This window comes from Ammospiza caudacuta, chromosome 7, assembly GCF_027887145.1.
Source record: "Ammospiza caudacuta isolate bAmmCau1 chromosome 7, bAmmCau1.pri, whole genome shotgun sequence".
NCBI lineage: Eukaryota > Metazoa > Chordata > Aves > Passeriformes > Passerellidae > Ammospiza > Ammospiza caudacuta.
The window spans coordinates 38,832,268-38,853,842 of record NC_080599.1 but is presented as its reverse complement, the minus strand read 5'-3'; the positions used below and the strand labels follow the sequence as shown (position 1 = coordinate 38,853,842).

The 21,575-nt window shown below is 51.7% G+C and overlaps 2 protein-coding genes and 3 non-coding genes across 6 annotated transcripts in view; 1 reads left to right on the top strand and 4 right to left on the bottom strand.

The window, feature by feature from the left end:
• Window positions 1-1,282: 1,282 nt before the first annotated feature.
• LOC131560385 (U5 spliceosomal RNA) lies at window positions 1,283-1,397 on the bottom strand. The gene has a single exon (XR_009274962.1). It is a non-coding gene; the product is annotated as a U5 spliceosomal RNA (small nuclear RNA).
• Window positions 1,398-1,830: 433 nt separating this feature from the next.
• LOC131560386 (U5 spliceosomal RNA) lies at window positions 1,831-1,945 on the bottom strand. The gene has a single exon (XR_009274963.1). It is a non-coding gene; the product is annotated as a U5 spliceosomal RNA (small nuclear RNA).
• An 836-nt stretch (window positions 1,946-2,781) lies between these two features.
• LOC131560404 (U5 spliceosomal RNA) lies at window positions 2,782-2,896 on the bottom strand. Its single transcript, XR_009274980.1, has one exon. It is a non-coding gene; the product is annotated as a U5 spliceosomal RNA (small nuclear RNA).
• A 5,154-nt stretch (window positions 2,897-8,050) lies between these two features.
• TMEM53 (transmembrane protein 53) lies at window positions 8,051-13,335 on the top strand. Its single transcript, XM_058808727.1, has 3 exons — window positions 8,051-8,113; window positions 8,582-8,694; window positions 10,523-13,335. Exons 1-3 carry the CDS (start codon window positions 8,056-8,058, stop codon window positions 11,183-11,185), a joined length of 834 nt encoding a protein of 277 aa, XP_058664710.1. The 5' UTR covers window positions 8,051-8,055; the 3' UTR covers window positions 11,186-13,335.
• A 3,881-nt stretch (window positions 13,336-17,216) lies between these two features.
• RNF220 (ring finger protein 220) overlaps window positions 17,217-21,575 on the bottom strand; it is a 214,500-nt gene continuing 210,141 nt past the window's right edge. For both annotated transcript variants that reach the window (XM_058808197.1, XM_058808198.1), the window contains one exon: window positions 17,217-20,102. In XM_058808197.1, coding sequence (XP_058664180.1) covers window positions 20,031-20,102 — 72 coding nt within the window. In that variant the 3' untranslated portion in view covers window positions 17,217-20,030. The remainder of the gene's footprint in view (window positions 20,103-21,575) is intronic.

Below are 21,575 nucleotides of genomic sequence, written 5' to 3'. Positions count from 1 at the left end.
GGGCTTGCTGAGAACCAACTGCTTAATGATCAGTGGGAACTTCCTGGTGTATATTAAAGTCTGGCAAGCTTCTTGTGTCACCAAAAAACCCCAGGACTCAAACATCACCACCCTTACTTCTGAGAGGATGGCACTGGAAAACTCCTCAGGTTTGCCTCCCTGCCTGCTAAGCATTTTCTGCCATTTGCTTTTGCAGAAAAGGTGTTCTAACAGCACTATCTTGTGGACACTGCAGGAAATTCACACTGAATAAAGCAATTTTAGTGCAAATAGCTGAATTTCATGGAGGACTATGCAGTCAATGGTAGGCACTAGGTTTTCCAGTGGGTGGCTGATGTTATAAAAGGGTGTTTCACTGCTGGCTGTGGCTCCCAGCTGTGTGGGGAATACAGTGGCTGTGAGCAATGCAACACCCTTCAGCCCTGTGTAGGACAGATGTTGCTTCCAGGCCCAGCCATCAAGGGTGACAGTACAAAAGGCTAGTCAGATTTCACATCTCCCTATAAATAAAATTTCAAGCCAGTTCCAGTGGCAGGTGTAGGGAGGGTATGAGCACTTCTACATGCAGGCAGCTACTCTGTCTCATTCCCAAACACCCATTTCCAACAAGCTTAGGGCTGCAGACTTGACAGAGCTGGAACACTCAGCAGGGAGGAGTGCCAGAGGTGAATGGGTGAATCTTTCCTGCGAGGAACATATCCCAGTTCTTGGGATGCCATTTCTCTAAGATTCTTTTTATGGTCCTGTGGATTCTGCTCCAGTGTCCTACCCAATGACTTTTGTGGCAGCTGCCTGTTAAACATACTCTCTCAGCCAAAGTGTGGCTGTGTGTGTATGTGGACCATTAGGAAGTAGAGAATGATGCTTTGAAACACGTCTAAGATGTTAGAGGTGGAGTTACTCTGCTAGCATGAAAGGAGGATGGATGTAATTTTTCAGGAAACACTGTGGCTACATATAATGATCAATGTACAGGCTGCAGCTCAGGCAGTCTGGGCTACTGTGGCCTGCACTGCTGAGCTGGAACTGTTCACCATCCTCAGCAGCAGCCCTCAGCAGTTCTCTGGAGACCTGCAGGGTGGCATCAGTGCTGCAGGCAACCCCAGCCTGGACCCAGGCAGCCCTTGCTGCTGCACCCCTCGCCGCGGGGGACAGTATCCTGCGCCCCCTCTGCCAGCCCGGGGGTGACGGGCCCAGAACATCAGCAGCGTCCGCTGGTTAATATAGGCGGTCATAATTCAATAACGGCATTATCAATTCTATTTTTAACCGTAATAAATGTAGCTCCACCAAAATGGAGCCTCAAAAAATTACTCGACACTCGTACTTGTTCCTCTCCACGGAAATCTTTAGTAAAAGGCGAAAGATTTATACGATCTGAAGAGAAACCAGAGTATGCCCGTACACCCATCTCCGACATTGCCCCCGTCTGCTGCACCCCCCATAGTTGAGGGCGAGGCCAGCCCGCCCGGGGGTCCCGGCCCCGCAGCCCCGCCCAGCCTGGTCCCGAGGGCCGCACACGCCGGGCAGCCCCCAGAGCCCGGGGGGGGGGACAGCGGCCGCAATCCCGGACAGCGGCGGGGCCGCGGAGCACCCTGGGCACGCTGGGCATGCAAATCAGCCCCGGAACGGCGCGGCCGGAAGGAGCGGGAGGTGCCGGCGGCGCGGAGGGGCGGGTTGGTGTTGCTGACATCGGCGCCGCAGCACATTCATTATCCCCACGGTTCGAACCGCTAGGGTTGGCTTATATTCCCCATTGCCGCAATTAATTACCAACAACCCACCCCAACGAACGCTCAGCATTTGCTCTTTCTTTAACCGTAAATGGTTAGCTCCGCCGTAATGGAGCCACAAAAAAATTCGTAAGATTCGTACGCGTTTCTCTCCACTGAAATCTTTAGTAAAAGGGGAAAGATTTCTACGATCTGAAGGGAAACTGGAGAACAGCCATGCTGCACCCTGCATATATGCCCACTCCCCGCTGCTGCCCCACAAGACACGGCGACCTTCACTCAGTTCCTTTCCCTGCTTCCCTCTCCCTCCGGCGCCTCACCCGGCTCGGCACCAGCCCCCGGCCGGTACCACAGCCCGGCTGGCCCGAGCCCGGAGCGGCGGCGCTCGGCGGGGCCGGCCCGGTGCCGCCCGCCCTGCAGCCCGGGGATGCTGATCACACCAAGCCCGGTGCTTCCTGCCCTGCTGCCGGGGCGGGGGGGAGCGAAGAGGGGCAGCTGGGGACAAAGCGAGTCGGGAGCGGATAAGGACCCCGCGGCGCTCGGGTCTGGTCGCATCGTCGCCACGGCAAGGAGAAGCCGCGCAGACTCAAAAAGTCGGCTCTGGGAAAGGCCACCATACGCCGCCGCCACGGATCAGAGCTAGACAGAGAGGGGGGCTTGCGGTAGGGGTCCCACGCAAGGTGCTGAGCTCCAAGCGGGCGCCAACACTACCCCTGTTCTTCTGAGAGGGCAGGAGTGCCCGGGACTGCCGGGCAAGTCCCCGGCTCTCACTTCTCCCGGAGTCCGAACCGCGGGCACGCAGCTGCTCCGCTGCACCGCCCGGGCCAGGAGGAGGGGTTCCCAATCCCCGCTCCGTCACGGCCATCTTCTGACCCGACACGGGCAGTGAGGCGGCCAACCGGGCGGGGGTAGCGGCGGTGTGGATGGAGCCGTGAACGCAGGGTCCGTGCTGCCGAGAGCGGGATCAGAGCAGATTGCACGTCAGGCCCGGAACGCAGCAGCTTTATAAAGAATTGTAGTTAGCTCTATCGTTAACCAGAATAGGGGTAGCTCCACCGAAATGGAGCCTCAAAAAATTTTTCGACACTCGTGCCTGTTCCTCTCCACGGAAATCTTTAGTAAAAGGCGAAAGATTTATACGATCTGAAGAGAAACCAGAGTATGACCGTGGTAGGGCCCTCGGCAGGTACCCAGTCCCGGCTGTCCCTCCGCAGATACAGCGACACCGACTGCCCCAATATTCGACCCTCTGCTGCCTCGTCCCGTTCTCCCGGCAGCGCTCAAGAGCTCAGCCTGGCACCGGAGCAGCGGTACCGGGGAGCGGCGGCCCGAACGGCACCGTGTGTGCGGCACCCCCGCGCGGTGCACCCTGGGTATGCAAATTATCCCGAATAGTAATAAGGCGCCCCGCCCCGCCCCGCCCAGCCCCGTGTCGGTCGCAGCTAGGCCGGATCGGGGCCCCGGGGACACTCGACGGGGACTTCCTGTGCCCGCCCTTCGCCCCCGGCACGCTTGCCAGGCTACCCCACAACGCCCAGGGTGGGTAAGCAGATCTTACCTTTGTACTGGACCTCCGGGTGTACTGAGCAGAGCACACCCAGCACGGGCTCCATGAACAGACCGGGCACATCTCCCATCCTATCCTGGGGGGAAGGGCATAGTGACAGGGACAGTCTTCACAGTTCTCCAGACTTCTCTTCCAGGCAGTAGGGCTACCCAGTGCAGCCAGAATGCCAAGGAGACAGGCACAGCTCCTGCCTGAGCAGGGATGGACACAGGTGGTAACACTGCCCGTTGCCCCCAGCAAGGCCCACTCCTCACCTGCCTGAGCCCCGTGCTGGGCTTGGGGGGAGGTACACAACAGCACAGCTTCGAGGCCATGCGAATCTTGGCTCTGGTACTTGGGGTTGCTGTGGCCCAAAGAGTCCAGCAGAACCTGTGCATCTTTTTGACCTTCTGCTGTGCTGGAGGCGTTTAAGAACTTGGTCTGGGCTTGCACCCGTGTGCTGAGAAAGAGATGCCATCAGCAGGCAGAGGGAAGGGAATGGCTCAGTGCAGCAAGCAGCCCCAGGGGCCAGAGGTCAGGGAGAACATCCTTGCCTGGATGAGGACAAAGCACAAATGGACATGCTGTGTGCCACAGCTTTCACAAATGAGCTCCTCATACTCCCTGCCTGTGTCTCCAGTGAGCAACAGCAGCTTTATAAACCCTCTTTTGTCCTCTTCTTTCAGGCAGTTCAGCCTCAGTATTTCCAGAGGAATCAAGACACCTCTGATCTCCAGAAATTCAGTAAGGTATCTGTGGCTTCAAGGCTGCAAGAATAAGGGGAACAAGGCCAGAAATGTCAGCCAGAAATGTCACTTGCCTTGGAGCCCATCTTCCTCTGCCAGCATGCCATGTCCTGGCAGCCATCACCTCCCATCTCACTGCAGTGGGTAGAGGTCTGAACTGGATACTGTCTCTGCACAAGAGCATGGACCATCCTCTTGCAGGCAGGCAGAGGCAGCACACTCACCCACATGTGAGAAAAACACTGATTCTGGGTTCCTGAGAGATGGGTTACATGGCTTTCCCTTCAGTTCCATCTTTTGATAACCAGGATGTTTTTCAAGCCTGCAGAATGTGGCTGGATGTGGATGTCTCTGTACAAAAGCTTATTCTTTAAACAACTTTTCAGTAGAGACCTTGCCCATCCTCTCTATCTCACTACCACACCACCTCCTGCTGTCCAAGGAAACAGATGCAGCATCCTGAGCCACACTGTTAGGTGAGCCAGAAACAATCTGGCTCTCTGGGAACTCCAGCTCCAGCTCTGGTCCTGCCTTGTTTTAATGAAGCTGTTGAGGATGCACCAGTTGTTTGAGCAACTTTGTGGGCACTATCCCGTTCCTGCAGGAAAACCATGATGGCTAATGGCTTCCTGCTCTTTGACAGATCCCATGATCTCTTCTGCTGAGAGAAAAATGAGAAAGAAGTGTAAAAAGGTCTGTGAAGAAAGACTGTACAAATGAATTATCACTAGAATCACATTTTAAATCTCTGTCAAATAATACGAAAGCAATTAGTAACTATTTAATCTCATTTATCTTATACTCATTTCATAGATAGGAAAACTAGCAAAAGGAGAGTTCCTGGTATGTCTGAAGCTGCACAATGAATCTGTGACAGACTTGAGATTATTTTCCTGAGCAGGTGGTTTCACCACAGTTCTTTTCTCTGCTCTGCTAATAAAGTAATTTTGATGTTACCCATTACCCCAGCCCTGTTTCTCACTAGCCTCATGATATGAACACTGTGTCTCATATCTGACCTGCCAGGGAATAAATAGAGTGAAATGAGAGCAGAAATAGGTATGGATTTATGGGGAGTGACAGGGTCAAGGGGGCTATAAATGCCTGTTAGCACAGCAGCACAGCCCTCACTCACCTGCTGGAGCGACAGCCATGTGGACATCCACCCCAGGAACATGTGCCTGGCCTTGGCACCGGGAAAGTGCTCTGGCACCCGTCAGCATGACAGACACTTGCTCCCTTTTTCCCCTATTTAATTTTCCTGGCATGTTTTTAAACAATCTAAAAAGCTAAAATGATAAGAGCTGTAAGCAAGAAGATAGAAGTTCCAGAAACATCCCTTGTCTGCAATTCCTTCTATTTCTTCACACAGGTGTTAAATAAAGAAATCTACATTTTTCCAAGTTTCTTTGGCACACTTTTGGCTCAGTATGATATCCCCTAGTGCAGCTTGAGAAATGTGAAGGTGCACTTAGTAAGGGAGATGGAATACCAGAGACTGAGCTTCCATTTGTGTGGCAGTCCCACAACTGTGCATGATTCTGGCTGGAGGACACTGACCAGGCTCAAGGAGCCTCACAGTTAAACACCAGGATCTGAGGGATAAGGTCACAAACAGTGCCATTAACACAGGTGCCTTGTCCTCCACCAAGATGTATCAACATGCCTAAGGATAAGAAAGGAATTCACACCTTGTCTAATGCACTTCTTGGGCTTCCTACCTAACAAAAGCGCCATTTTAGGTTTTATTTAAGTGTGGTTTATGGAGAAAAAGAGTTAAAATAACATAAACATTTGTGTTTCAGAATAAGAAGTTTCTTTCAATGTAATACAAATCATCAAGATTACCAATTTCCCATTTACAAAGTTCTTAAACCCTTTCTCCTACTATCTGCATAAAAATTTCAAATCAGTTCCAAAGTATCCCCAAGATACCTGCTCAAAAGTAACTTTATACTCCTCTTACCTGAACCAGGCTGAAAACAACCACTGAGATGTGAACATGTATCTCAGTGCCTAAAAACAAACAAGTAAAGTCTCCAAAAAGCTGTCTGAGAAACAGTGCTTGAGAATTAGGATGAGATGGAATTTCATTTGGGAATTAACGGTCTGTGTTCTGTAAGGCATCTGTGTCCTTGGCAGGGCATTTTCAGGACCTCCTTTGCAGGGAAGCAGGTTTAAAATAAATCCATTTTCCCAAAATAGTTGTGATTGAAAATGTTATTAGCCATAACAAATGTTAGTGCTGACAGGAGAATGGCCTGTTAGGGGCCTCTGCTGAAACAGTCAAGTGAAAGTCATATTTCACATTATTGCAAGCATTTTCCTGTGATTTACAGAATATTTGTGAAACATTACTTGCAAGGCATATGATTGATATTGAGAGAACAGCTCGTGTGTAGGGAGAATCTGTATTTCACAGAGACTGTTTGCATGAAATTTACAGTCCCATAAAGTGCTCCTCTGTCCTCAACAGAGATCTAGTTAAAAGAACTTTACAGTCTGAAACATCCCAAAATTGATTGTAAATTAAGGTTTCTGTATTTATGTTTAAGATGCTGGTGGTGTAATACTGCAGTAACCCCCTCACACTACTCAGAAATACTAGCACCAGCCTCTGGATATGAGGATTTTAGTGAAACAAAGGGCTTGCCTATGAATCAATGGGGGAAAAAAAAGAAATAACTTTGAAACAATGATGACATGGCTTCAGAGGATACAGTGCTGTCTGTCTCTGGCTGCTGTAATAACAGCATTTGCTGACATAGGAGTATTTAAGCCAACATTGCAAAGTACCCTGAAAATGTACATTAATGTTTTTATTATGAACATTTTACACATGGGAACGTGCAGACACAGGGAAGTTAAATGACTTGCCTGAATCATTTGTCAGTGCTAGCATCAACATGTAACTTCTGGTTGTTGGCTTCAAGCTCTGCTGTCAACAGTGCTGGGTGGCCACCCAGTCCACTGGACCTAATAATCAAAACAAGGCTGGGTCAGGGCAGGGCTTTATTCCTGCCAAGAAAAAAAAACAGTGATTTAGGAACTGTCTCTGGCAATTCAGCAGTTCTTTACATTCAGAGTCCTGCTTAATCATCAGATTGAGATCAAAAGGCACACTGGTGCTGCTTCAGCCTCACAGCGAGTGTGAGGTGCCAGGGAATGATGGCCTTGGACTCATGGAAGGACAGAGTGGCAGTGATTTGGTGTTACCTTTGCATCTTACAACATCAAGGTTGTGCCTGGCCTCAGGCAGAACTTAGAGCTTTTTTTCCTGGCAGGTTTCCTTCTTTCCTGGCACACCTCAAGTCCTCCATGCACAGTGCACCTTCCTCAGGGTACCCCAACACCCCCAGTCCCTCAGTCCTGCCGGGCCCTCTCTGACCCGCATGTCCTGCCTGTGGCCCCACGGCCCCAAATCCAGCCCTGCCTCATCCCAGCCGGGCCCTGCACTGCCCCCTGCGTCCATCCACATCTGATCCATTGCAACCTCAGCATTCCCTGCCCCAGGACACCATCCCACAGCCCCTCCTGACCCAAACACCCAGAGCAGGGCCAACAACCCCTCTCACCCTCATGCCCGCCATATCCCTCGGCCCCGCTGGCTGCCATGCCCGCTCCAGGCCCTACAGTTCCCCTCAGCCCCCCTCGGCTGACATCCCCGCTGCCGGCCCTACTATTGCCCTCAGCCCGGCCCTGCGGCCCCCCTCCCTGCAATCCCCTCTCCAGTTCCCCTCAGCCCGGCCCTGCGGCCCCCGCCCGCCTCAGCCCTGAGGGGGCGGTTACCCCGCAGAATGACTGACAAGCGGCTGAACCAATCGTTGCCAGACTTTCTCCCCCTGCCCAATGGGTGACCAGCAGGCGGGGCTCTGAGTCGATGCTAAGGGCGCGTTGCTAAGGAAGTGGGAGGCGGGTAGGGGGCGGGGCGAATGATGAGGTGGGGTGGGTGCTTTCCCTTCCCATTGGCTGCGGGGAGGCAGGTAGGCGGGGCTTCCGGGGGGGCGGAAGCGGCGGCCGGTGCGCGGCCATGGGCACCCGCGGGCTGAGGGACGCCGTGGTGGAGCTGCAGCCGGGACGGGCCCGCGGTGCGGGGGCGAGCGGGACCGGGGCCACCGTGACAGCGGGCACGGGGCGGGCGGAGGAGAGGCGAGCGCGCTTGGGTGTGGGAGGAGGAGACGTGGGGCATTGGTGCTCCGGCAGGTGTCTGGCAGTGCCTGGAGCGCAGGACAGGACCCTTCCCTGTTCCCCATGGCAGCGGCAGCAGCCGCCGCTGTCTCTCCGGGAGGCGGGAGGAGCGTTGTCGCCCCCGCAGGGAGCAGCTCGGTGCTGGCTTTGCGGCACTGCAGAGCGGTGGGAGCTGCAGGGGCTGAGGCTGGGCTGTGCAGTTCGCCCACGGAGTGAAACCGGCGTGAGGCAATGCTCGGAACTGAGCGAGCAGCCAGGCTCATGCTTGCTTCACTATTGCCTTTAAACTGTAGTAACCAGGCGAGCTGCTGTGAGCTGTGCTCGGGCAGCTGGAGGGCAGCTGCTGTAACGCTTGTGGTCTGTTGCAGAAGGCAGCGCAGACAGAGGGCCTGCCGAGGGCCAGCCCGTGGTCATCCTCCTGGGCTGGGCCGGCTGCCAGGACAAATACCTGGCCAAATACAGCGCAGTCTACAGCCAGAAGGTGAGTGCCCTGTCTGTGTCTCCATGGCACTGCCATACTGTGAAACGGCCTTATTTTTGTGTGTAGGTAAATCTTAGGTAAAGTCTCTCTGAAGCCCCCTCTTGTCTGGCTCGTGGGGAGTGAGTGAGAGTTCTGCTGTCATTGAAAGCTCCTTGTCTCTCACAGCCCGGGCAGTGTTATCTAACAGCTGCTGATGTCACCTTTGTGTGTGCAGCCAAGGCAGAAATACTTCCCTGGAGAAACTTTCAGCTGCTGTGTGACTCACTGAAGTATTTTAAGGCTTTTAAAGTTGTGGGATTATTCAGGAATGACGTGAACTGTGTTAGTTTTCCAAACAGGTAAACATGCAGGGAAAGATTCTGTGTTTGCTGCTTGCTGTTAGGCCACAGCACAGACGTGGTGAGGCTGGGGTGGGAACTGACAGAACACATTGGCATCTGTCATGTCTTTGGCTCTTCCTTCCTGTGAAAATGATTCATCTAAATGTTGTAAGCCAAATTAATTTTATCCTGTCTATGAAACAGGCATCCTGTGATAGTCATAGCTGCTCACTAGGAATTCCTTGTGTTTGAATTAGAGAGATCTGTCCTACTGCCAGTTCCCTAGGTTATGATATTTTCCTTTCTAATACTGTATTTTACTGGAATGATGCCAGCTTGTAGCATGGGGACCCAGTGAAACATTAGAATTTTTTTTCTTGGCCAGCAGGGAATATTGTATATATCCAAATTTGTTCCAACTATAGGTGGTAAAGTTTGTACATTAATACATTAACAAGTCTATTGTTAATGTGTAATCCAGTGCAGGAGTCATTAATTGGCTTGATCTAGTGAAGAATTAGTTGTTAAGTGGCTTTAAGATGCTGCTGAGCGGATGAGGAGCACGTTACAGGGCAGCATGACAACTTCTTGGAAAACACTTTTCCCTCGGAAAGATCGTAGAAATGGGAAAGGAGAGGATGGGTTTTCTTAGCTCACTAAGAGGAAGTGGCTGTAGCCATGGCAAGATGGTAGAGAAGGCTTTGATTTGAGAACTTGGTGTCCTCTTCTAACTTGTTCACTGTTTAGGGAGCTCTGGGGGGGATGTTTTGGTGACTTTGCTTTGTCTTTGTCAGTGTGTAATGTGATGTGATGTGTCAGTGAGCTCAGGTGATGGAAAAGGTCTAAAGCATTTATAAATGTAGTTCCATCTGCTCTATTTTGAAACTCTTCCAAGATCCTGTTCCCAAATCTATACCTAAATGTAAGGCAGTTGCTCAGGAGTTCTGAGTCCGTGAGCCAGAGCTTGCTCTTTGCACAGCTGGAGTGTTTCAGGAAGGTCTACAAAAATCATGTTGGTGTTGAGTCTTAGAGACAGCTGCAAACAAGTGTACCCAAGGAGAGGAGGAGTTCCTTTTTCTTCTTCTATTTGCTTCAGTGTGATGAGCTGGATGTGTACCAGAGCAGGCTCGTCTTACCAAAACAGCTGATGCTGAAGGTCTGTGAATCAGGGAGATGGTTTTCTTCTCCGGGGTGAGGATTAACACTCATAAAAATGGGTGGCAGTGTCCCTGGGGGTTGTACCAGTTAGCACAAGATTTGAAAGGATCTCAGACATGAGCAAAGCCAGGCCACTGCAGAGGCCTTTTCATAATACTGTGTGCTATGATGATTAATGTAATCTATATTCATGTCAGTGCCTTGCTGCTGACACTAAAGACTTTCTTCTGGCCCTGTGGTTTCTGTTGGAAATCTGTCCCAAATTTTCATGTTCTCTGTACAGCTGCTTGCCTACTCTCTGTAATTTGCAGCACAGCCTAAATGTATGTGGGGTCTCTTTCTGTTCTTAGGGCTGCACAGTCATCCGCTACACAGCTCCATGGAGGATGGTATTCTTCTCCGAGACCTTTGGCCTCAGATCCCTGCAGACCCCAGCCAGACAACTCCTGGAGCTGCTCTTTGACCACAGAGTTGAGAGCAGACCGGTTCTTTTCCACGTTTTCAGCAATGGAGGTGTCATGCTGTACCGTTACATCCTCGAGGCGCTCCACACCCACACACCCTTCCAGAGCCTCAGGGTGGCCGGCACCATTTTCGACAGCGCCCCTGGCAGAAGAAACTTGCGAGGAGCCCTTCGTGCCCTGGCAACTGTCCTGGCCTCCATGAACGTGCTGCTCAGGTATCTCCTGCTGTTCACTTTTGCCACCACGGCCGTCGTGCTGCGGGTCCTGCTGTACCCCCTGACGCGCTTCCTCCACGAGAGCCACTACGACGCCCTGCTGAAGGCGCCCTCGCGCTGGCCCGAGCTCTACCTCTACTCCCAGGCCGACCTCATCATCAAGGCCAGCGACATTGAGCTCATGGCCAGTGCCCGGGAGCAACTCGGGGTTCCTGTGAAAGCCGTGGACTTCTCAGACTCGCCGCACGTCAGCCACATGCGGGTGTACCCCGCCTACTACCGCAGCCTCTGCACCGCCTTCCTGGCTGACTGTGCCGGGGGCTCGCCTCCCTAGTGCTCTCGTCACCTGCAGTGTTTGCCTCTCCTTGCTCAGCTCCCATGGGAAATGTCACCTCCTTTGCTTTTGTGTCTTTGAAATGAGGAAAGTAGAGGCTCCTTGTTTGGTTTGGTTTGTTGTTTTTTTTTCCCCTACCGTCTACAAGTCTGAAAGCCTCCAACCTGGCCTTTGGACCAGCCACGTTAGAGCAGAAAGGAGATATGGATTAATTTAGAGTCCTGAAGGTGAAATCCTGTCATGGTTCATGTTGATGTGCTCTACCAAGGTGTCACAGACCAGAATCTCACACTGAGTATTATTTGTTTCTTCCTGTCTCTTCTTGTTCTCCGTGTTCTGCTCTCCGTGTTGTCTCCTTGTCCCTGATGTCCAAGGTGCATGTTCTGTTGCTTGTATTAATTTTACAATACAACTCTTCCATGTCTTTGTTGTTTTGTTGGTTTTTTTTTTCTCTCTCTGCCATTTCTTTTATCCTGCAATGAGCAAACAGAGCAAAGTCTGCAGGACTTTCTGCTCTTCTAACTGCATCTCAGTTCTTGTACTCTCCTTGCTGGAGATCAGGCCCTGAAACCAAGTGTAGGACCAGGAGAAGATGTGTGTAGGGCAGTATGACCAGACTGTCATCTGGTTCCATTAAACAGCTGAGATAAAACAGTCAAAGCTCTCTGATCCTTGGTGGGAGCTCAAATGTTTCTGATAGCATTTGTGTTCTTCAAGGTTTAAGCTAACATTTTTGAATATGTCTTATGTTTTGTTTTTCTTTCTTCCAGTCTTTTGTGTGTTCTACTGAGTAGTTTTGCTTTCTTGGAGAGCTACTTATTTGTTAATTGTATGTCTTTAAGCAGCCTATATTTTGCATCTGGATATTCAGGGAAAATTTTTGGATTACAGCTGTGCCAGACCCCAGAAACAGAGAGGTGGAACTGCAGAAGAAGATGGAACTGTCCCTTGGAGCTATGCTTTATACTGGGTATTTCTTAAATCACCTCCAGCCTACAAATGACCATGAAATATGATGGTTTTGTCCATAATGCTCTCTTCAGATGATCAGTCTTTGCAGTCCATGCAACGTGTACAAGAAATTAATTCCTTCCACCTAGTGAAAAAGTAGCTCATTGCACTGTACTTAATGTCTGGTTTAGGTTTTATTGTTTATTTGGGGGAGAAGTGGGGATAAAGACCCTGAAGAGCCTGCTGATATGTTTATGCTATGTCACAGTGTAATAAGCTAATTAATAACATGGTGAACAAGTTTAGCCAACTTTAAATTGCCAGGAGGAAGCTCTGGAGGGCTGTGACATGGGCCTGCTTGAACAAGGAAATGCCCTAGGGAGGCAGGCACCTAAACAGCAGGAGGAGTTTTGCAAAGGTTCTGCCAGGAGGTGGCTGTGCTGCTCCTGCCCACCCTTGGGGTGCTGTCATCCACAATCACAAAACTCCTGCTGTTCTGGATTGGAAATGTAGAGGGGGAAGTCCTTGGGAAGCACTAAAATAATTTGGAAGTTTAGCACAAGAACTGTAACACCTCACAGAAGTGAAGGCACAGGGTGAGTGGCAGTGGTGACCACACAGCTGGTTTGTAGCAGACTGTTGTGACAATGCTCATTTGTCAGAGAATAACCCCCTGAGGGAGGGTTGGGCTGTATGTGGGATAAGTGAGAATTAACTGAAAAGGGCCTGATGACCTGGTTTGTCTTTTATTTTTTAAAAGTGAAAACTGTCTCCAGGCACAGGAGCTTGTTGCTGGGGACCCAGTCTTCTGTAGGTGTGATCCCAGTTCCAGTTCCCACTGTGACAGTGGGGTGTGAGGGCTACTCTGTGGTAAGAGCCTTCAGCCTTGCCCTTTTCATGCAGGAATTCTCATTTTTAGGGTTTGTACCGGTAAAATCCAGGCATGGTCCCCTATCTCCAGAAGGGCCATCAGAGATCTCCCAGCTTTTTAAAGCAGGCCCTGGCTTGTGCTGTCAGTGCTGTAACTCCTGAGCTGTGATGTGTTCATCTGCCTTTTCAGAGATCTGGGCTGGGGCTCAGCATCCAGCCTGTTTGTGGCACTGTGAACACTCCTGGGGAACAGAGGGGATAAAAGTTATTTAACCAGCACTTGCCCTCATGCTGGTTTCTACAGGTTTAGTATTTACAGATCGGTTAAACACTCCATAATATATGCCTCTGAATTAATACAATTGTTCCTGGGAATCTGCTGCTCCTGTTTATTCCTGTGGGTGTTGAACTTCTCCTGTTTAAGGGCTCGGGCTGTTACAGAACATGGCTGGCAGGAGCTGGAGCTACACCCTCTGCCCTGCCTGACAGGATGGTGAGGCTTGCTCTGGGAAAAGCCTCACTTGTCAGCTGCACCTTCCTCACTTTCACCTCCCCAGCACGGTGTTGCCACTTCCCCAGCTCAGCCCTGCTTCCCCACTTTCCAAGGAGCAGGCAGGGAGCGGGTGCTGCCTGCTGCAGCTCTGCAGTCAGTCAGAGGTGTCCTGAGCTTTGCCAACAGGAATGTGCTCACAGGCCTTTCCACTGCTGCAAAAGTGACTTGAAATTGGGAGCTGATTTGTGTACACAGCTCTCTGAGAGCAGGGTGATCTTGGCCAAGCCAGTGATTTACAGCACCAGTCTTCTGAGTGGGTTTTGTTTTCTGAGTCCCAGCAAATTTTAATTCTGACTGTGAGCGCTGTGTGATATGCTGGCCTCTGCTTTCCTGTACAGTATGTGCCCCCACCTTCCTGCCCTCCCTGTTCATAGGGCTTATTTGAAACAGAAGGTTAATAACTTGGAGCCCGAAGGCACATGGCTGAGAACTGATCCAAGCACTACTGGATTTACAAAAACCCAGCCTCAGACCCTTAATCCTTGCTAAACTGTCACGGTTTGGCGCAGCCGGTGTTCCTAAAGAGCTTCAGCCTGAACACTGAAAGCCCAAAGGTTGTGGTATCTTGGCAAATCCAGGTAAATCTCTGAGATGAGCTATGGGGAGGAGGGGCACTGCAGATCTGTTCATTGGGAGGAAAAAATGCAGCATCCCTGGGCTTGCCTCGAGGGTAGGCAGTGGGATGTGGTCCAGAGCTTGTTTTCCTGCAGTCCAGCCCTCATGTGCACACTGTGAAATAGTGTGAGTGGAACACCAGCAGTGCTGGGAGAGGAGGATGCTCACAGCTGGCTACCGCAGTTGTGGTAAAGTAAAATTAACTTTCCCTCAGTAACAAAATCTATTTGAGTGTTTCCTGTGAGGCAACTGACTCCTGGCTTGCTCCCCTGTGCTGCCCTCTCTCCTCAGGGAGTGGTGATGTTACAGGGTGGTTTTGAAAAACAAAAAAAGGCACTTAGTGGTCAGGCTGGCCCGTGTGGCTGGGCTGGAGGGCGCTCAGCTGCTCCTGACAGGGCTGGGAGGGTGTCTGTGCAGCCAGAGCTCCCTGTGGCACTGGGAGAGGCTGTGGTGGGAAACTGGGCAAGGCAGGGGCAGGATCCAGCCAGCCAGGGTTCAGTTTTGGAGCTGGGGCAACATCTTGCAGCGTGGGTAATTCAGATTAGGCTCCTGGGTGGGGACTGACCTGGGCCCACACCTCATAAAGGTGTTTTAAAGGTGTGTGGGCTGAGTCCCATTTTCATGCATGTTGGGATGCTGCAGGCATATGTGTGGAGCTCTGCCATTGATGGAAAAGTGGGAGTGGACAGGATGGAACTGGAACCAAGCAATCCAAGCCTGTGCTGCATCCCAAAAAGTGCAGGAGGGAGGCTGGTCTCCATTGCCCGTGGAGGAGCTGGCAGAGGGCGGCTGTGCAGGCCCCGTGCCGGACGGGAACATCTCCACGAGATGGCAGCAGGACCCCTCTTTCCCGCATGGAGACATTTCTAGTCCAGGAGACAGCTGAGCACATCCTGGCAAAGACCCCAACAGCACAGCTCAGCCCAGCGCTTCTGAGTGCCTGAGAGCATCTCCTGCAAAAGGTCTTGGGGCAAGGAAAAAGACCAGCAAGAACTAACTCCAATGACAAGAACTAGAGACTGTGAGTTAATACCGAACAGCGTCTCTCCCTAGGGCTGCCTGCCTCTGGAATTTGAACTAGATCCCATTCCTCAGCTTTAACTGATTGTTAAAACCAAAAGTCTAGCAGCAGGAATAGCCTTCCTGCCCTTCTCACCTCAGCACACCAGGTCATAGCACTTCCCTCTCCATCACCTAGGGAAGGCCATCTGTTTTTTAGATCAATCTGTGATCAAGCAGACCATGGCCCAACTTCTGGGAGCTTCACGTATCAGGACTCTGGAGCTCCCCTGTAGTCCCCAGTCCCTGGGAAAGGAGCTGAGCTTAGTCCTGCTCTTCTGAAAAGGCTGGTGGGACCTCCCAGCACACAGGGCAGGGGGCTGAAGATGCAATTAGGAAAGAGGACAAATGGGGGCCCACAGCCACCACCTGATCTGTCTCCTAATGCCCCCTTGTCCAGCACACCCACACAGCTCCTTCACCCAGCCTGGGGCATGAGCATCCCTCCATCCCCTTCCCTTTGAGTATCACCCCCTCCTCTCATTTCTGCATGCTCATATGGCTGCAAGTGCACCCCAGCACCATCAGAGACAGGCTATGTGGGCACGGCATCCTTCAGTCACCCTCCCAAACCTATGGGGGCTGGGGCAGGGAGAGCTTGGCCAGCCCTGCCCCCGTGGAATGATGGATGAGCTGACAATAGGGTATTGATAAGGAATTAACCTTGAGCCCTTCTTGCTTCAGTGTCAATAGAGCAGGAGCCAAGTACACACGTTTGATTGGAAATCTCTGTTTGGCCTCTGCTGCCTCTGAGCCCATGGAAGGAGAGAGGAGAGGGAGATGTGAACTGCCCTGCTGCCCCCTCCCCACTGGGACCCCCAAGTGGATCCCTCTCAGCCTCCCCAGCCCCTGCTGCTGGAGTTGGCTGTGGGCACCCAGCTCTGGGGGCTGCAGCAGCCCTTGTGCCCCCAGCCTGGCATGTGGAGGGCTGGGTACCAGGGCCCCCCTTGTTCCCTAAAGGGCCTGTGCCCATCTTGCACTGGCCTACACTCCGAGCAGTTTGTTTAATTAAGTGTTTTGCCTAATGGGATTGCCTCATTTCCATAACAAACTGGCGGGCTGTCATTAGGTGGGCTCCCTCATTCATTACTGTTAATTAGATATGGATCCCCCAGAAGGCGGCGCGGGGTGATGAACGAGGCCCCTGACACACGCTATTACACATTAGCATTTTCTCAATATATCCGATACATCACGCTCCTCCGCTTCCTAAAGATATTTTAAATAAAATATTAGCAGCCTGCTGTGGGGTAGGTGGAGAGGGAGGGAGGGTTTCTGCCCTTCGCCCTGGCCTCAGGCCACCTTTGGGCTGGAGGTGGATGGGAGAGGGGCTGAGACGCTTCGCTGCTCCTCTCCAGCCAAAAAAGTGACCAGATCCCACCTTCTCCCTATCCTTGCCACAGCAGATAGAAAGAGGTCCCTGACATCCTTGCTGCCTCCTCCCACCAGCCTGGGGACCCCCAGCATCCCATCCCTGGGGACGCAGCCATGAGGAGGGGTTTGAGAGCAGCCCAGTGACCCATCTGCAGAATGTTTGTAAACCAAAAGCGTCGGCGCCAGCCGCGTGCCGTGGGGAACCCGACCTCTGCCTCCCCGTCCCTGGGCTGGGGTAACCCTACACTGCACCAGGGGCCCCTAATGCACGATGTATGGATCTGTTGGGGCTGGGCGTCTCCTGCCCCCACCAAGGCAACCGATGAGACTTCATTATGGGGGTGTCCCCTGAGGGGTGCCCTTCGCCCTGCCCTCCTGCTCTAGGGGGGGACCAGTTGGGGGAACCCACCCGTGGTGGGCCTGGCGCACGTCCCAGCATCCCCCTGCATCTGTCCCTGCATCCCAAACAGGACCAGGACTCCCCTCTGGGACATTACTCACATCCAGGAGCTGCGGTGTGTGGTGGTGTCTCTGCTGCCTCTCACCTGCAAAGGGAAACAGAGAAGCAGAAAGCGCCCAAGAAGATTTATACTTGTTTAATTAATGTCAAATGTAGTTTACAAACGGGAGTGACAAGTACCTCTTTGTATAGTATACACTGACACACAATCATTGACACACCGGAATATCGCTTTGTGCAACTGGGATTCTTTGGGCAAAGATAGGTAACTCTGATATTTCACTTTTTCTTTTTTTAAATCATTTAAACTCATTACAGAAGAGGGGAAGTGGCGGATGCCTGTTACAAACCGGGATGCCTCTCTCCCCAGCCTTCCCCCTGCAGCTTCCCCCTTCAAAACAGGGGATGGCTTTACAATTTAAACAAAAAAAAAATTACCAAAAATAAACCCCAAAGCAAAGAACCAATGACTAGTTACATATGGTGTTACACATACGTACATAAAGCACACGGCTGGTCCACAACACCTGCCAGAGAGGCCCTGGGAGGGAGCTGGGCTATTTCCAAGGAAGGGCTGGGTAGGGGCCTCCTACCCTCTTGCCCTTCCTGGCTGTCTTTCAAACCCACCTGGCTGCAGCCTCTCCATCTCTGAGACTTTAACACCAGCACAGTCCCAGCTGAGCCACGTGCCCTGCAAGGTTTTCTCCCTTTACAAATCCAGCCTGAGCTGTGCATGGCTGCCCTTCCCCTGCCTTGTGCTGCCTGCTGCAGGGTTACCCCGCAGTGACAGCCCCTGCCTGCAGTCCCCCTGTGAAGGCAAGACCCTCTGGGGTGCCCCGGCTTCCTCTGGCTCCTGGGAGCTCTCCTGGCACAGAGCAGAGGAGGCTGCAGCTCTCTGGTCTCAGAAGCCACACACAGATATGAGCTTGGACACAAGGGAAACTCCCAATTAGGAACTGTTACCTTTTGGTGAGATGTTTATGAAATAACAGCTCCTTCAATTTCATTTGAGGTTTTTTTGGGTGCAGTGGGATCCTTCTGAAATCAGTCAGGAGGTACCAAGGCTGCAGCTGTTCTCTGCAAAGAGTTCAGGGTAGGGAAGCAGTAGTCGGACTGTCACACTCCCCACACATCCTGCTTACCCAGCCCTTCCCTCTCTGGAAACACTGGGGACCCAACTCCCAACCCCTCATCCACTGCTTTTTCCAGACTGTCTTGAAATGCCCAGCTGTGTTGTGCTGCCAGGTGGGATCTGCTTGGAAAGGAGTGGGGCAGATGAACTTTCCCACTCCCTGTCTTCTGGATGTGGGGAGCTGGCACCCCACAACAGCCCAGGAAGCTGTGGCAGGGATACACAGTGTGGAGCTGGGGGAAGTCCCAAGGCCTTGGGAAATGGGTGAGTATCTGATTCTTGGATCCTGACAATAAAAGAAAGAACAAAAAACCAGGCCAGATGGCAGCTTTGGTTAAGGCTGAGGATATGGGAGACAGGGACAAGCATGAGGGACTGCAGGGGACCTCTGGGTCCAGCTGAGAGTGTCTCTGCTGGATCCTGGGAGTGGCAGTGGGGACAAGACAAGGCTGCCTTGTCTCTCTGCCCTGGTGCCAAAACCTCTTAGGAAAAACGCAGGCTGCAGGAGAGTGGGAGCTGGGGGATGAGAGAGCAGGGCAGGGCTGGCTCTGCCAGGGAGGCCCACAAGGGAATGGCTGAGTGTCTGTGGGCAAAGCCACCAGCAGCACCATCCTGAGCAGCCCAGGCACCCTCAGCAGGAAATGCTGCCCAGAGGAGGAAAGCAAGGCCAGGCAGGGCAGGGGCAGGGGCTGTGGCTGGACGAGCACAGGCATCAGCCGGACCCTCGAGCAGGCACTCCCAGCCAGGGGAGAGGACAGGGCTCTGACAGACTCCCTCCTTCCAGCTCCTCACCATTTGCTCCTTCCCCAGCAGGGAAAGATAAAGGGGGCTGAGCCAGATTCCCCCTGTCCTGCCTGGCCCCCGGTGAGGAGTTAAAAGCTGTGTCTTTCCGGGGATAACGATTCTATTATAAATAGCCCCATTAGCTACAACTAATGACAAAAATCCACCTCCTCTACTCCCCATAAGTTCTGTAAGTTATGGGCAATGCTACAGCCATTACTAAAAGCTGTTAACTTCATATCTGAATGAGGAAATATACACCACAGAACATTAAACCATTTATATTATATATATGTATATATATACTTTTTTTAAACTAATGACTTTAATGCCAAAACTTTGCTGAACCAAGAAAAATATGGGTTTAATGTTCTCTGCTCATTTTTTTTTCTTCTTTAAAAAAAATACAACCCAAAGAAAAGAAAGGGAAACTTATTAGTATGTAATGTTTGAGTCTATCCCATTTATACACAACATTGTAAACATATATAATCTATATTACATGTGCTTCATTTCTGCCTGGGTGTGTTTTTTTTTTTTTCTTTAAACCTTTTAGTCATCACTAGAACACCACAAAAAACCAAAACAGAACCAAACAAAAAAAAAATCAAACCAAAACAAATAAAAACAAAAACTGATCAAGGAACACAAGTTACAGGTTATTTAACATCTTTCTGTGAAGGGTCCCTTCCCCAGTCTCCTGGGGGCAGAGTGGTCAACAACACAGTCCAAAGGAGGGCTCACGAGCCATCCACAATGCCAAGCCAGCTCCAGGGAATGGGTGATGGGGAACACTGGTTTTAAAAAACGGGGCTTCACAACAAAGGATTTGGTTTTGCCCGCTGCAGATGCTGAAGGAGGTCTCAAACTGCGGGACCTGGCAGCCGAGGCTCCCCACTGCTCCTCAATCCTTGAGTCCATGTCTGGAGTCTCTGGTTTGTTTTTTCTTTAAATTTTAAAACGTCTTTTTTTTGTTGTGGTCGTTCTTCTCCCCCTGGGTGTGACGAGCTGAGCCGAGTAGCTGGGTCCTGCCCTCCTGCTGGGTCCTTCATAAGTAGATGCGCCGAAGGTCTCCAGGAGACGTGATGGTGTTACACTGAGGACAGAGCTTCTTGGCACCCTGCAAGCAGCAGATGAGATGCACAGTGTGAGAGTGTGAAGGACATCCCTGCCTTTGGCCTGGGATTGCAGGAGCAGTAAGGTCCTCCAGGCAGGGCCATGGCCTCCAACAGTGAGCACAGGATGGGTGAAGGGGCAGTCCCCATGCCTTCCTTGCCTGCCCTGCAAGCCCCTTGTCCTTCTCCAGTCCCTGGCATGAGGCAGCTGGACAAGCAGGAGCTCTGCAGAGGGCTGAAACCCAGAGCCAAGCTGCATCACCCAACTCGGCACCATTGTCACCACTGGTTTCTAGGGAGATCTGCTCCTTTTTGTTTCCCTTGCTCACCACCAGCCCCTGCTGAATGAGTTCAGGTCACTGAACAGGCAGAAAATCAACCCAGCTGCCACAAGTGAAGCTTTTAGCAGGGATGACTGAGCTGGTTCATGGGGGGCTTGGACCATCCCTTTCACAATGGGACACTGCCTTGTCCATCCTGCAAAAGCCTAAGAGCTGCTGGCATGAAGGAACCCTCCGTCCCATCCTCCCCAGCTCACACAGATTCTGCAGAGATGAGTCTCTTCTGCCAAGGTGAGCTGGAAACAGCAAACTGATGTGAGCTGGGGTGGGGTAATGGGTGGCCAACAGGAACACTACATGAAATAAAACAAGGGCTGATGTGCCATCTATCACTGAGCCTGACAGCACGAGGGTGTTAATAAGCCTCAGAATCGGGGTCAACCTAAGCCGGTCATCATTAGATTGGCAGATGTGAAAGACAACTGATGGGAAAAATGACAGAAAGATGGCTCTGCTGTGAGGCAGCCTCCCAACTACAGCACCAGCAGCGTGGGAAACTGGGATGGCGCTCTCTGCTCCCACTGCACATTATTCCCTGCAGTCATGGACCTGGCACATCTGCCATTCCCTGAGCTTTGCACTCCTGGACATTCCCAGTTGACAGCCCTTGCTGCCAGCGGCTCAGCTGTTGACAGAACACATGTAAAGACCATGGGCACCTGCACCTGATCGAAACCAGTCACACACAAAGTCCTGTTGAGCTAGAGTTGAATGAAGTGTCTGTAAAAGACACCCAGAACAGCCTGGCACACCTCAGGGTGAGTGACACTCTTGGGGTCAGCGACAGGCTGGCAGTTTGTCACTGAAGGACAGACCACTGGTGGTGTGGACAGCATGCCTAACATTGGTGCTGATGCCTGTGGGCACATCATTCCAGTTATCTGGGACAACCACTGTGTCTGTTTAGATTTTCAGCCTTTCAGGACATCCCATCCTGTGCAATGCATCATGCAGCCCTATGCTCTGGTCTTCACAGAGTGGACTTGGCATGCTGGATTCTGGGAGGAGCAAGTGCAACCTGTAACTCAAAGGAAAGGCTTAAAATGCTGATGAAATGGAAACTTGAGTGCACTGGAATTTCGCAGAGCCTGTTTATTTAAAATGCCTCTTTGCTTATGTTCAATGCCTCACCTTTGG